The 14,180-nt window shown below is 40.5% G+C and overlaps 1 protein-coding gene across 6 annotated transcripts in view; it reads left to right on the forward strand.

Moving 5' to 3' along the window:
* The window catches only part of asph (aspartate beta-hydroxylase), a 36,369-nt gene extending 22,833 nt beyond the window's left edge, over nt 1-13,536 (forward strand). For 5 of the 6 annotated variants that reach the window (XM_084057815.1, XM_084057817.1, XM_084057818.1 and 2 more), the window contains 8 exons: nt 598-675; nt 2,404-2,472; nt 3,115-3,197; nt 3,626-3,739; nt 5,280-5,838; nt 7,095-7,142; nt 7,705-7,734; nt 9,639-13,536. In XM_084057815.1, the coding sequence (XP_083913941.1) occupies nt 598-675; nt 2,404-2,472; nt 3,115-3,197; nt 3,626-3,739; nt 5,280-5,838; nt 7,095-7,142; nt 7,705-7,734; nt 9,639-9,646 (989 nt within the window). In that variant the 3' untranslated portion in view covers nt 9,647-13,536. The remainder of the gene's footprint in view (nt 1-597; nt 676-2,403; nt 2,473-3,114; nt 3,198-3,625; nt 3,740-5,279; nt 5,839-7,094; nt 7,143-7,704; nt 7,735-9,638) is intronic. The other variant, XM_084057814.1, reaches the window with a different exon arrangement.
* Nucleotides 13,537-14,180: the final 644 nt, after the last annotated feature.

A 14,180-nucleotide genomic window follows, 5' to 3' on the forward strand; every position in this document is an offset into this window, starting at 1 on the left:
CCAGCAGACCTTAGGGCTCCAAACCAAGTCGAACAAAGGTCGCATTTACACACAGGAGCATAAAATCAGTTTCTAACCCTATGTGAGCCAGATCAGAACATGTAATTGCTTAAACATGGACATGCCATCAGATCCGGGTCAAAAATGGTTCAGGCAAATCGTTCTAAATGTTCTATTTGTTAATTCGGTCAGACCATAACTAATCAAACCATGACAACAGATGTTCAACCTCAAAGAGTCAACAGCAAAAGAAAACCCATGTCTTTTTAACTCATTGTTTATATATAGATTAGATAATAGAAATGCTCTTTTTTTTTGTTGTGAATTATATATTGTTATGAATGCTTTAATATTATGACAATTAAACGTTTTGATGTTGTACTCCGTCTGACATGTACACACAGTCACACACTGTCTCAGACTGTACTATAGTATTACCTGTTGTGTCAGTGTTACATAATGCACGTGTACAGTGTTTTCGTGTGTGAGCCACATAATTCCTTGGTGCCACCATGCCTTGTTGGTAACCAAGGCGGCATAGTGGATTCCTCACTGTTTCGTTGTCATGCCAACAAGCCTATGCATCGTCCCATGTAGGACTCAAAGAGAAGGCCACTGTTATCGTACCTCCCAAGCAAGAGACCGCCGCCCCAGTTGAAGCAGCTGCAGAAGAAGGTACAACACTCACTCATACAGATGAACCTGTACATGCACAAGTTAAAACAACCTGTACATAAGTTACAAAAAGAACTGTACATGCATGCACACATGTACACATTGTCCCATACATACAGATTTATTCATGCACACATGTATGGGCCCATACAGATCTATACATACAGATGGGCCCATACAGATACACTGTATATGCAATTATGCATACATGTACAAATGGGGTCCCCCCCCCTCCCTCCCTCCACAGTGATTAGGCAGTAAAAGACCTGGGGCCTAAACAGATGAACCTGTTGGCGCAGGATCAAACGGCTACGCCTCATATTGGCTGGTATCACATTTCCTGACCTGTCATGTATAATGACATCTGAAGATAAAGGTTCAGAAGGTTTGTGACTAAAAAAGTAACTTATTTGATCATATGAAATATATATACATTTGTTTTTTAAATTAACTTTTAATTATTTGTGTAGGTTTATTGTGATTATACCTTTTTGCAATTAGGACAGCCGTGGACTGTATTCATAAATAAATTAAATCCTCTAAGAGTAAACACAAGGTTTAAAGGTCCATTTAAACATCCATTTAAACATAGGCAATTTACAGTGATCTTACACGGTATATGCATGCATATGGACACTTAGTGGGGGTGCAAGTTATCCATTCTACAGTGCAGCTATCTGTGACCTTAGTTAAATATTACATGCAGAGTACATTTTGACAGGTAAAGTACTGACTACATGTCACAGGTATTTCTCTGTGTTGGCTAACAGTGACCAGGTATTGTGCAACAGTGCAGCATATGGCACTTGCAAAATTTGGTTTGTGGGTGTTGTAAAACAACTGCTTGGCCTTATGTTCCGTATGTTTGGCCTTTGTTCTGGCTGTGTAACCCACTGATGATTTATGACTAAACACCAGTTATCTGCTTAAATGATTGGACGTTGTAGTATCATCTTCCCTATTTCAATTCAAGGAACCTTTTAATCAAAATGGGTACATTGGGTACATACATTTTAAGATTTAATTGGCATCTATTAGTGATGTTGATAAAGCAATGATGATATAGCGGTTATAAATCCCTCCACTAATGGAAAAGCAAAGGACAGTTGTTGATTATAGGACAAAAGTCCTCTGATTGATTCTTACTCATGATTCTAATTGAAGTGGTGGGCTAATGCAAGCTTGTAGAGCAGCCCTCCCGCACACCACTAGCCTACAAATGCACATTTTGCACACATCAGTTACCAAATGAGCTCTGGAGTGGGTCCAGTCTATTAGTGTCTTAAAATGGATGTGGAAAGGGTCCTTGTCATCCTAAATGTCAGCGTGGTGGAAATGTAACTATCCATCAGTTGCCGAGGTCCTGAAAAACCTCAACACTTAAGCCCATTAAAACCGGGAAAGCATCTGTGTCATTTTAGCGTTGGCAATTAAAAAATAGCAGATGTACAAGCTCGCAGCACGTCACTTTGTGTAATTTTTTTAATATCTTGAAAGTGTGAGCACTACTGATTTAGAAAGCATTTGTAAAATCGGCCTCAGGTCTTAATGGGTTAAATGAACACAGACACACCTCACCCACCCCCAAATACACACCTCTGCTGGTACGAAAACACATCTTTGTTTGATCACATTCCAGAGGTAACGGCGTAAGGAAGTATATTGCTTCTACTATGATATCAATTCCTTCACTTCCTGTCTCGTCTGTCTGGTCCTCACCTTCCCTAGAACCTGAGCCATTGTTTGAGGAAGTGATTGAAGCCGCTGTCGCAGAGGAGGAGGCTGCACCCCCGCCAGGTATGTGTGTGTGTGTGTGCGCGCGCATTTGCAAATATGAAACAAAATGGTGTGAATTCAGTAATGCAACAAATGGCTATTGTTCCGTCTGCCCTTTTAAAGTCCTGTCCAGTTAAGAATCATCTAATATATTAATAAAGTAGTGTAAAATCACTTTTTCCGTTGGAATGCAAGTTCCTGAAAAATATAATTTAGTAGCCATGGCCCCTTTGCTTAAACCGTAAACCATGTTTTACAGCACTGGTTCTGAAAGTGGGGTCTGGGGACCCACAGGGGTCCTTGAGGGGATTCCCAGCAAAATGAGGAACAGTATAAACACTTCAGCCCTATTATATCTACAAGCTCACAAAGTGTTGCGACACGTTGTGTGATTGTAGATCTAGTATTTTGAAGGATCTTGCAAATTTCTGAATAGTTTTGAAACATTTTAACAACAAATCTTCTCTTATGGGGATCCCTGTCATTAAACCTTTTCAAATGGGGGTCCATTCCATTCACAGAGCCTCTGTAGGTGCCTTTGTTTTCTCCCTTACATACCTCTGTCTGTCTCTCAAACCCCCCGTTTCCCCTCTCGCTCACTTCTCTCCCCCTACTAACGGTTCACTTATGTTCAAATGTTCAAACTGTCTGTCTCTCTTCTAGAACCTGAGCCCGAGGTTGAGGCGGAACCCGAACCCGAACCTGAACCTGAGGCCGAGCCAGAACCCGAACCAGAACCCGAGGAGGTTAGTAGAGACGAGTGGGGCTGGGTTCTGTTTCTGAGGCCCATCCCCAGTCGCAGAATGGAATGTTGTAGAATGAAGCGATACATGTAGATTTGTGGTAGCAATGTGGATTTAACACTGCAATCTTTAACCGGTCTGGAACATGTAAAGTATGAATGCCAAAACCATGAATTGTTCTTTGTATCAATTGTGTTTAAAATTAAAAAAAAACAAAACATACATAGCCACATTAAAAAACGAAATTATGGACGCAAGTTAGGTCTTTATATGTTACTATGCAAAGCATTATGCAGCCTCTGCCATGTTGTATAACACCTAGCATCAGTTCTGTCATTAACCAAAAACAGAAACCTCAGTTGTTGAAATGGCCTATTTGTTTTATATTGGGTGTGAAAAGCATACATTAATTATTAATCTAATATGTCCAGATTATTGAGGAGGAGCCAGAGGTGCTGGAGGAGGAGACCGTGGAAGACGTGCCTGTAGAGGAGGCTCCTGTGGTCGAGGCTGAGCCCGAGGTCGTTGAAGAGGCAGTGGAGGAGGTGTGTGAATCAGAATCGACTTTAATATTGTCACACTATTACAGGGTGTCAAAGAGGGGGTGAAATATTTTTTTGTGCAAGCTCTCAACGTTTGCACTTTCAGGAAGTGTTAGAATAGGGAAGGAGAATAGAGAAGAAAGGAACAAGTCAACTAACCGGAAAGCACAATCAAATCAAATATACAAATGCACAATTTAAAAAAAAAATATATATATATATATGTAGATAAATAAATAGCACTGTACGGAAGGCAGAAATGCTTCTTGTGCAGGTGGAAAACATATTCCAGCATTGCATCATATGCATGGTTAAAGAAATGAAAAACGGAGCATAAGGTACTGTTGGTGTTTCAGTGGGGTTTGGTGTGGTTTACATCATGTTCCCACTTGAGCAAGTGCTCATGTTAAACAAGATTGGTAGGTAGCTAGCAGTGTGCTTTTTGTATAACTTAATGTTAGCAGACTGATTGTTTAATGGATGACACAACTAGCGGTGGACTGGCACTAAGTACAATTACTTGAGTACTGTACTCATGGCATCATTGAACCTCACTCTGAGGGATTTGCAATCTTTTTTTCTTTTTTCTTTTCTTTTTTTTTTTTTTACAGTAGGCTACTATTATAACGATCATTTATATGGTTCAAACATTCCTTTAGATTTCATAGATCATACTCCAGAACCTCACACAGCCCCTTTCCCGATAGTAATTGGTTTCTTTTAAAAGTTATGCAACAGCTGGCACTCAATGCTGGAGGAGATTTGGCTACAGCTTGACAGTGTGTTTGTTACTGAAGAGGTTAGTAGAGCATCAACCCCTTTTTCTAACGTGTGAAAATTAAATGCAGTTAGTGATGCGCAGTTTAATTGCAATTGAGAAATGTAAGCGTAGTTTGCTTTTGCTTTGCAAGCTAGTTGGCTAGTAGCAGGCAGCTGATGTTAGTAGCTAGCCATCCCTCGATCTGTTGTTTAGCCTTCTGGCTTGCTAGCTTGTAACTTGTGACAGCATATCATCCCATTTAATATTGGTAAAAGAGAGATGACTGAATCTTATGGCAATCTTGAGACATCCTTGGAACGAGCCATCATCTGATATGTCTAATGTGAAAAATAGGCGTTAGGATCATGTTTAACTCTCAACCGACTAGAGTTCCCATGACCATGGCAAGGGCAGAAGTTGGTCCAACAGACCATTGAAAATGTAAGCCAGCCAATGATGAACGTTGGCGACCTTACGACTTTTTGGTTAGTAGGTACAAGACACTGTCAGACGACACACATTTTTATCCTTTTCACTTGATGTTAATCAGGCGACACTGTTGATACACTTTTACTTATGAAACAGCCCATTAGCGTACCTCAAATTGTCTCTTGGCCAGTGGAAGTGGGCACTACCCTGTGGCAAATTACTTGAAAAGATGTTTAGCATATTTTGACAACCATACACGTTTAGTGGGCCCTTGCTGCTTTGATTGCCAAGGAGTTGTAAGGAGGAAATGGACAGAATTTCTAATCTATATCCTACGACATTGATTTGATTCAGGCTGCACCAGCAGAGGAGGAGGAGCCTGCGGCAGCTGTAGAGGAGGAGGCCGCCCCTGAAGAGGAAGAGGTTGCAGAGGAGCCTTTGGCAGCCGTAGAGGAGGAAGCCGCTACTTTGGAAGAGGCCGTCGAGGAGGCCGTCGAGGAGGCAGTCGAGGAGGCAGTCGAGGAGGCAGTCGAGGAAGCAGTCGAGGAGGCAGTCGAGGAAGCAGTCGAGGAAGCAGTCGAGGAAGCAGTCGAGGAAGCAGTCGAGGAGGCCGCTCCTTCAGAAGAAGCAGTTGAGGAGGAGCCCGCTGTTGAGGAGGCCGCTGTAGAAGAAGAGGCTGCCCCTTCAGAAGAAGCCGTTGAGGAGGCAGTAGAGGAGGATGCTCCTTCAGAAGAGGCCGTGGAGGAGGCCGCCGTAGAGGAGGCTGAGGAAACGGTCGAGGAAGCTGTTGAGGAGGAAGCTGTTGAGGAGGAGGCTGCACCAGAAGTTGAGGAGGAGGCTGCCCCAGAAGTTGAGGAGGAGGCTGCTCCCTCAGAAGCTGTTGAAGAGGAGGCTGTTGAGGAGCCAGTAGAAGGTAAGAGGCAGCGTAGTAAAGCTGCATGTGGAACAAGAACCTGTGGTACACCTGAATAGGTTCAAGGGTTTCCATTGTCGCTTGCACTTAAAATACAGAGATCAGAGACTTTGTCACTTGGATGTACAAGTACACTCATTGTGAAAAATCCTACTGTAGGCAGTGAAATACTCAGAGAATCCTCAGTGTTAACTAAAATAAAATACAACTCGGTGTTAACTAAAATAAAAATCGGAATATGTCGTCATACAAGGAAAATGGCACACAAAAAACAGTGGTAGTGATGTAGCCAATCAGGATACACTAAATCAGGGTTAGGCAACCTTCTTGAGTGACATGAAGTGCCAAGTTTTCATTTTCTTGATAGTCAGTGTGCCATATCAACATTAAGTTTAATTATGACACCACATCAAAATGTAATACGTCCATCTGATTTTTGATTGACCTTTATTTTTATCGGGATGTAATGATCATTAGACTCAGCGCAAAAACCCACCTATCTCCCAGACTCCCTCCCTAGTCAGAGTTAGGAGTTTGAGAATTATGTAGAATTATGTGCAGGATGTAATTTTTATATAGATGTGAGGGGACTTCATTTAACTGACTAAACCTTTTTTTGAATATTAATTTTAAAAGAAAAAAACTCTCTCTCACACTTATGACAGTGTGCGGTTGACCTTAAAACTGTTTTGTTGCAAGGAGTTACGACTAGTTGCATTGGCGCGGTTTGGCCTTAAGGTTGCCTACCCCTGCTCTAAATCATGCACCTGTAGGAGTTTCACAGTATCCTGCAGTCCACATCGAACCTCTTCACCCTGTAGTCCCATTGGTGTCAATGGGGGCATCATGTGCTCCCTAGGGTTGGGATCCGGAACCGGAGGAACCAGAATCTGTTCCATCCCATTTGGAACCGGTTTTCTCACACTGTCAGTGGTTCTCAAACGTTTTCATTTCTAGGACCACCATAAGTATTGAGAGTGCACAAAAGTACAAATGGAGCCATAAGGGTCCATTTGGTGACGCCCATTTGTACAGTTGCATACCTTTAAGTGTCCATTTGAATCCCCTCCAGTAACTCAGAGGATCTATGTACCTCACTTTGAGAACCACTACAATAATGTTTGCAATACTGTGTATATGATTGAATTTGTGTACATTAAAAGCTTTAATGCATTAAAAAAAAAAGCCTAAATTCAGCAGCATGTGTAGCAGGTGTGTGGTTTAAACCTGTTTCTTTTTTTGTTCTACATTCACAGCAGAGACAGAAACTGTAGAAGATGAGGTAGAGGAGACCCCAGAGGCAGGTGGGTAACATACAAAACCCACCCACAATATATATGTAGTACTGTAACAATGCCCCATATATACAGTTATATTTGTGAGTAGGGGTGTGCCGATACACTAATTTCACCAAACGATACGATACGATATTTGGCTCACAACTTTGATACGATTTCGATACGATACGCACTTTTTTTATTATGAAAATATATGGGGGAGAAAAAAAGCAAATGCAAACAAATAATTCTGTTTTTGCATTATTCAGACATGCAAACTTGTAGCTTTTCAGCTACAATAGCCGTTTTGAATCCAAATAGGGCAATAGTGTGACACCTGACCCAAAAAAAAACAAGTTGTCACCCTTTTCACCTTGGGGCTGTTTGCAAGCCTGATTATTATGATTGTGTAAAAAAAATATCGTTTTTTTTTTCAAAAACGATACATATCGTCACGAAAACGTATCGCGATATATCGTGGGACGATATATCGGCACACCCCTATTTGTGAGGGTATTGAGCAAAACATCTAATTTTAATCGTGTTTTTCTGTGTGTGTTTCTGTCAATGTGTGTGTGTGCACGCAAAGCAGAGGAACAGAATCAGGATGAGCCAACAGGTAATTTTTTTTTTTGTCCCATTATCATTATAATGCTGCAGTGAGCAGCTTGCTAAATTATTAATTTATTAACTCACTAATTAAGGGCTTGATTCTCACTGGTGCCACCAACACCAAACACATTATGCATTGACAAGCAACCTTCTACGTTGTTTTATTTGGTGTACATTAAACAGAGTGCATAAGATCTTGGGAAAGTGTGTGTTTTCCATTAAATAGACTAGACTTAGGTAGATGGATGCATCAAGCTGAAAAGGTTCCCATATTGTTCAAGTCCTTTTTCATTCCTCATGAAGGGGAGGAAATCAATCAAAACCTTTGGAAAAAGCGGTGAAATGTAATTTCAGGAAGGTGCACCTATTGTTTATGTAACATAGTGACTAGTCTGGGCAAAATCTGTCTTCAATCATTTGGTTATGATTTATGTACATATCCTTTTGAAATTACTTTGTCACGCCTTTGGGGCTTTGAAAACTTTCATATTACATCGGTACATTTGTGTTTTGCAATAAAGATTGCCAGCTGTTAAAGTCTACATGTCACTGATTGTCAGTCGTACTTTGGCTGCATTTACTCAGCAGCAGAAGATCTAATCTTATGATAGCTAAATAAACAGACTGGTTAGATTGCATATGGCTTCTATGTGTTCAGACAGGCAGGAGAAGACCTCTTGGTCTGTGTGTGTGACCTAGCTGTGTTCAGTGGAAACCGCTATCTCTGATAAGATGTACCCACCTTTGAAACCTCTGGCTGCTAGATCATACCATGTAGTTTAACATGTTCATTCTGCACAACACATCCATGCACCCTCTAGTCTTGACGTGGACTTCACTGGTCTCCGCCTACAGGCAGGAGTAGGAAGCAGTCAGCAGTTAACATGCCCAGAGCACGTGTGTGCTAAGGCTGACGTGTTCTTCTTAACATGCGTGTCATTCACACCCGCCCCAGTGCAATGAAAAGGCTCTCTGTGAAGGGAGATTTTCACAAAAGTTCCTTTTATGGAACTTGTTCAATAACATGTTAACACATGGTGACTTAAATAATAAGTATATTACTCAAGACTTTAATCCTTTTTTAAATGTATTTATTTTATTCATTCAGGTAACACAACTGCAGACAATCTTAAAAGTATCCTACATTAATACATACTGCAAAAATACCAGTACCACGTGGCACATTTTTGATTCAGTTTAGGTTTGTTTTTTTACACCACAAGTTGTGCATTTGAATGACAAGACATGCAATTATGCTGTGAATTGTATGTTGGGGGGGCACCTTGAGGCACCACTGTTGAGGCATATTGGTCAGTTTAATGTAGCCATCTACAGTCCCCAGCAACCAAATAATAAATGCTGAGTAGAGGGCGGTTAATGCATTAATTGTTCAGTTTGTGTAAGCAAAAAGAAGCCATAGCTGATCCTGTCTGCTGAAACCAAAGCAGTTGCATCCCTCTAGTGGTGAAGTATAGAAATGTAATGTGCTGTCATTCTCGGTGGCTTCTGCCAGTGGTGGTCCTGCACCCTGGTCCCTATTTAATGGCAATTAGTTGTTGTTGTTGTTGTTATACATTTGACCCCAGCCAGTATCCCTATTGAAGACTATGACTTTCACTTAACACTTATGAATGTATTAACTGTACTAAATTAAGAGCTTGATTCCCACTGGTGCCACCGACACTAAACACTTTGTGCATTGACAATTTTCAGCAATTGTTCTTCTTTAAAACTAGCAAACCTTCTGCATTGTCTTATTGGTTGTATTAAACTGAGTGACTAAGGTCTTGGGAAAGCGTGTTTTCCATTAAATAGATTAAGCAATTAGTTGTTGTTCAGCCAAGAAATGCATTTGACCCCAGCCAGTAGTACTATCACTAAATGCTATCATCATGTTTGTGTTTTCCATAGAAACGTAGAGCCTGCAGTCATTGCGGTGACGGAGCAAGTACCCACCGGCATCGCACCATCACCCCCTGAGTGAGCTCAGAGCGATGCGCCTCCACCTCCAGTGAAGCGGCAGTGGTCATGACAACAGCCGTCTCTCCCTCCCTCTGTTTTCACACCCATTCTCTATGAAAAATACCCCCCCCCCCACACACACACACACACACACACCTTTTCTTTTCTAGTGTACGTTTGTCAGAGTGATGGATTGTTTGTTTTATGAATAACATGACTTTTTGTTTCCCTATCGTTTTTTTTTTTCTTTCTTCAAAATCCTTCCCCCAACTGTTTTTAAATTTTGTTTAATTTAGTTTGGATTTTATATCTTTTAGTTTGTGGAAATGGATCATTCATTCTAATTTTCTTTCCCTCTGCTATTCCTTTTAGGTGGTATAGAAATGTATTGTCTTTCGCCACATACTCAGGCCATGGAATCTCTATATGCTGTACTTCTATGGTCATTACCAGACTCTTGTATCTAAAAGAGTTGCAATGTTCAGCCAGGAATGTCTAAAATGCCTCCAGTTAAAATGTCCTCCTTTTTATTTTAAGTTCTAAACTTGGTTGCAAGGTAATGTTAGTCTAGACACGTGCTCTCTGAGCTGGTATTGTAGTTTCTTGCCAAGCAATGTATGGCTATTGAACATTGTATTCGGAAAACACTGGTGGGAACTTTTTGGGCACTTCCAGTGGTGGAACTCTTTCAGATAGAAGGTTACGGGTCAGTGAGGTTAACACGCTGGTTTCCTCTCTTTTTCCTGTGTAAACCCAGCTAGAAGGTGCAAAAATGTTGCTTTGTTGCTTCACTGCCTTCTCGTCACGTTTGTAATGGCCTAAGAATCACAACTCAACTGGAGCTTCCATTACAAACCCAGACATTCTGCTCAGAACTTCATAGAGTGGTTCCACTCAGGGCTGTGGTTTCCAACACCATCTTGATGCTGAAATGATTTGAATTGTTATTGCAACTCACTAGGCAGACGTCATATAGATGTTGGTAATGAAGTTGAGGGAAGAGACTATTTTCTTGGCCATTACCCATGCATTAAATATGAACAACAAATATTATGTTGGTGCTGAGATGATTTTAGGAAACTTTGGCGTGAAAATATTCTGTTTAGCCCTGTTCTGTTTTGTTCTGGTACCAGTGTTGTAGATAGTATGCGACGCTGGTGTGATATCTTGCGACTGCAATTTACTTATCAGTATAAGTTGACTACAACCTCCACAAGGAAGGAGGCACGTGCTAGCATGTAGATGCAGAGGGAAAGCAGACTGTGACTTCAGTACGCGTTTTCCCACTTTCACACCAGTTTGTGTACATGTAATATGTACTCGGAGAGCAATGTGTGAGGCTGCTTCGTAGACATATCTCTTTGCAAATCAGTCCCTTCTATGAGCTGTAGATTTCATCTCTTTGACGTTTTTAGAGATTCAATCCTTTTCCTTTTTAACTTCTGTGTTCCAACCTCATACTTCTCAGTACCTCTGCCATAGTTCTGTAGAACCTCTCCAACTGTCCTAGAAGCTTCTATGTATAAGTGTGCTGTAGAACTCCAGCTGTCCCAACTGGGTTTATATAATTCCATTAACAGTGACCAGGGCCACATAACTAGCTTTCTGTGTGAAGTTTCATGTCTAAACTTTGCATACTTCGATTTTGTAAGATATGATTTCTCACACTTGTACTGTGATGTAATGGAAGCCATTGCCTGTGCACCACTGTCCCACTATGGTTTTAAAGTCCCTTTTCAAGCACACCAGCAATATTAGTCTTTCGTATTCACTCCTAGCTAACTGACTGACGTGGCAGCCGTACTTGGTTAACCCTACGCTTGTAGGCCATTGGTAAGATAAAATTACCCACATTTACAGAAAACATGGCCTTTAACCCCAAGTCATCCAGTTCTGATCTATTGCATTGCTGGTTCAACGAGGAAAAACTGTCCGATATGGCTCAGAGAGTTGAGCATCTCATGGTCCTTTCCTGTCGAACCCAGCCATAACTTCTGAACCGTTACTGTAGGCCTGCTGCTTAATTATCCCGTTGGTCAGTTCTAAATGGTCATGAATACACGTATAACTAACACTCACCACTTGGACTGTTTTACTATTGCTGTTGTTTTGTTGTCAGGGTTGTTTTAACGTTAAGGGTGAAGCTGCACTGGCTTGTTCTTTCCACTCAAAAAAAGAGAAAGGGATAGGCATATTTTCTTCTTTCTCCGAAGGAAACTCAGTGACGTGTTTTGTTTTATAGTTTGTGTTCCCTTTCCTCTTTGTGGATTCTTTTTTTTTTTTTATATATATATGTGATTTCTGCTTTTAATCTTTTCCATGGTAGCAGGCTCCCAGGATGCCCTAACATCTTAGCACGAACATCATCCTTGGCACCAACATCTTGGCTCAATTAAACAATGGACACAACAGAGTTAGCCTTTGGAGAGCCAAGAGATGCTCGGCTCTGTTCGATGAACAGATAAACATGAGGTTTCCTGATCCTTCATAAATACAGCTAAAGCGTTTGTTCTGCAATGAATAGAGGATGATCTTACTGCTAAGATGGCTTTGGCAAAAGGGCCTAATGTTCTCTATAGTGTGGTTCTATTGGGGGACCGGACAGGCTGCACAAATAGAGTTGTGATACTGTAGGTATTTACTGCAACACAAAACTACTTCAAGGGATAGAACACAAAGGGGTTGGGGTCAGTTCACAGTTGGATAATTTAGTCTGTGTGTTTTATTAGTTGAATATATGGAACCTTTTTTTTATTTCAAAAGGTTCCTTGATCTTTTTTGAATGTTTTTAAAGAATACATTCTGAACATGCAGCTTTCTCTTGATCATCATAACCCTGTTGTATAGCAACCATTTTGCATCTCCCCTAATAAGCTTTCGGGAGGCAGAATTGTTAACATGGAGTTAACCCAGTGAGATGAATTGCCCCCAGTCCCCCCACGCAACAAATGGTTATTTCTATGGATGTGACACATTCCAGTGGTGTGCAGTAGATTTATTAAGTAAGATTACTGTCCTTTTTCTAAAACACTACTAGTCGCTATTTTCTACTCCCTAACTCTTTCTATGTCAATGTGAATTTTAAAACCTTGTTAATTTTACAGATTACAGCCTTTACAAAGAAGAAATCTTCTAGATTTTTTTTTTTTTTTTAAGGAAGAACTATGGTTTCGGGGAGAAAAAAAACATTTTAGAAGAAAACTTTTTTTTCCCCTGAAATTTCTTTAAAAGAAGTTCTTTTATTTTCAAAGCCATATACTGCGCTGTTGGTGACAGGCAGTTTTTTATTTCTTGCGGCTGTGCTAATTTGTTGTGTAAGAAGAAAGAATACATACAACATAACTAGCAATAAAATAAGATCAATACAACCACACCACAACCTGTACAGACAGGTGTTTGTTTTTTTGTTTTTCGTTATTAATGAGGTTCATCTTTGAACAGAAGTCGTTTACATGCTGTAAAGGGCCATGATACAGAGGCAATTTTGCTTCCAAAGGAGATGACAGTTAACCAACATACAGAATGTCATAAAACTTCTAAAAAATGTCTCGGGCAAGAATAGTTGGCTTGGTAACTAAATTAATGTGGATTGGCTGTGGTCAGTGGCCAATGGGGGAGGAAGTCATTTGAAAATGCCGTTTTTCTTTTTCTTTGTTGCTACAAGCTGCCCATCTCCAGAGTGTCACAATGTTGACTATGTATCATGACCTTAAGGTCTACAGGCATATTGCAGGTGATTAAATTATTATGAAATGGTAATATGGATTCTGTGGAGGAGATATGGACCGTCACAGTTCTCTGTAAATGTTCTGTTCTGTGAGCTGCAATAAAGGTTTGGGACAACACGGCAATGACTCCTGCCATTTATTTCCTTCTAGGATACCAGTGTTCAATATTGAACCGTGTATTATCCATAAGACGCAAAGATGAAGAGTGCACGGCAAAACAAATGAAACCATAAGGGTCATCTTACCATAAGGATGGGATGGAACTCATAAACTGCCGCAAATGTCATTTTGAAATCCACTGTATAAAGTTGTCTGTGGCGGCTGTGCAGATATAGTCTAGTTGGGGAGATGGGTCCCTCTGCCCTGCATGCGTTTTTACATTTCTTCTTGTTGCCAACTAATGTCCTATGGGGATCATTTTTAACCATTTCTTACACCTAAATGGAAAAGAGCTGTGTTCCGTCAGCAAGTATAACGGAGCAACTATAAGACTTCCGGTGGACGATCTCTTCAGAATAAGAGTACCCTCTAAAAATAAAAATAAAATAGAAAAACGGTTAATTTGCACATTAAAACTACAAATTAAGCATTTAAACGAAGCTATACAACACATATGTTTCTGTGTAACAAAAACTTTTTTTAAACATTAATAATTTATCTAAATGGATAAATGGTCAGAAAAGGTCAGAAAAGTGCCGTTCTCAGACAATCCGCCCTCTAGTTATATTATACCTAATGGTTCAGACACACCCATTCGGAAAAT

Source organism: Gymnoscopelus microlampas, assembly GCF_963454915.1.
Source record: "Gymnoscopelus microlampas genome assembly, chromosome: 5".
NCBI lineage: Eukaryota > Metazoa > Chordata > Actinopteri > Myctophiformes > Myctophidae > Gymnoscopelus > Gymnoscopelus microlampas.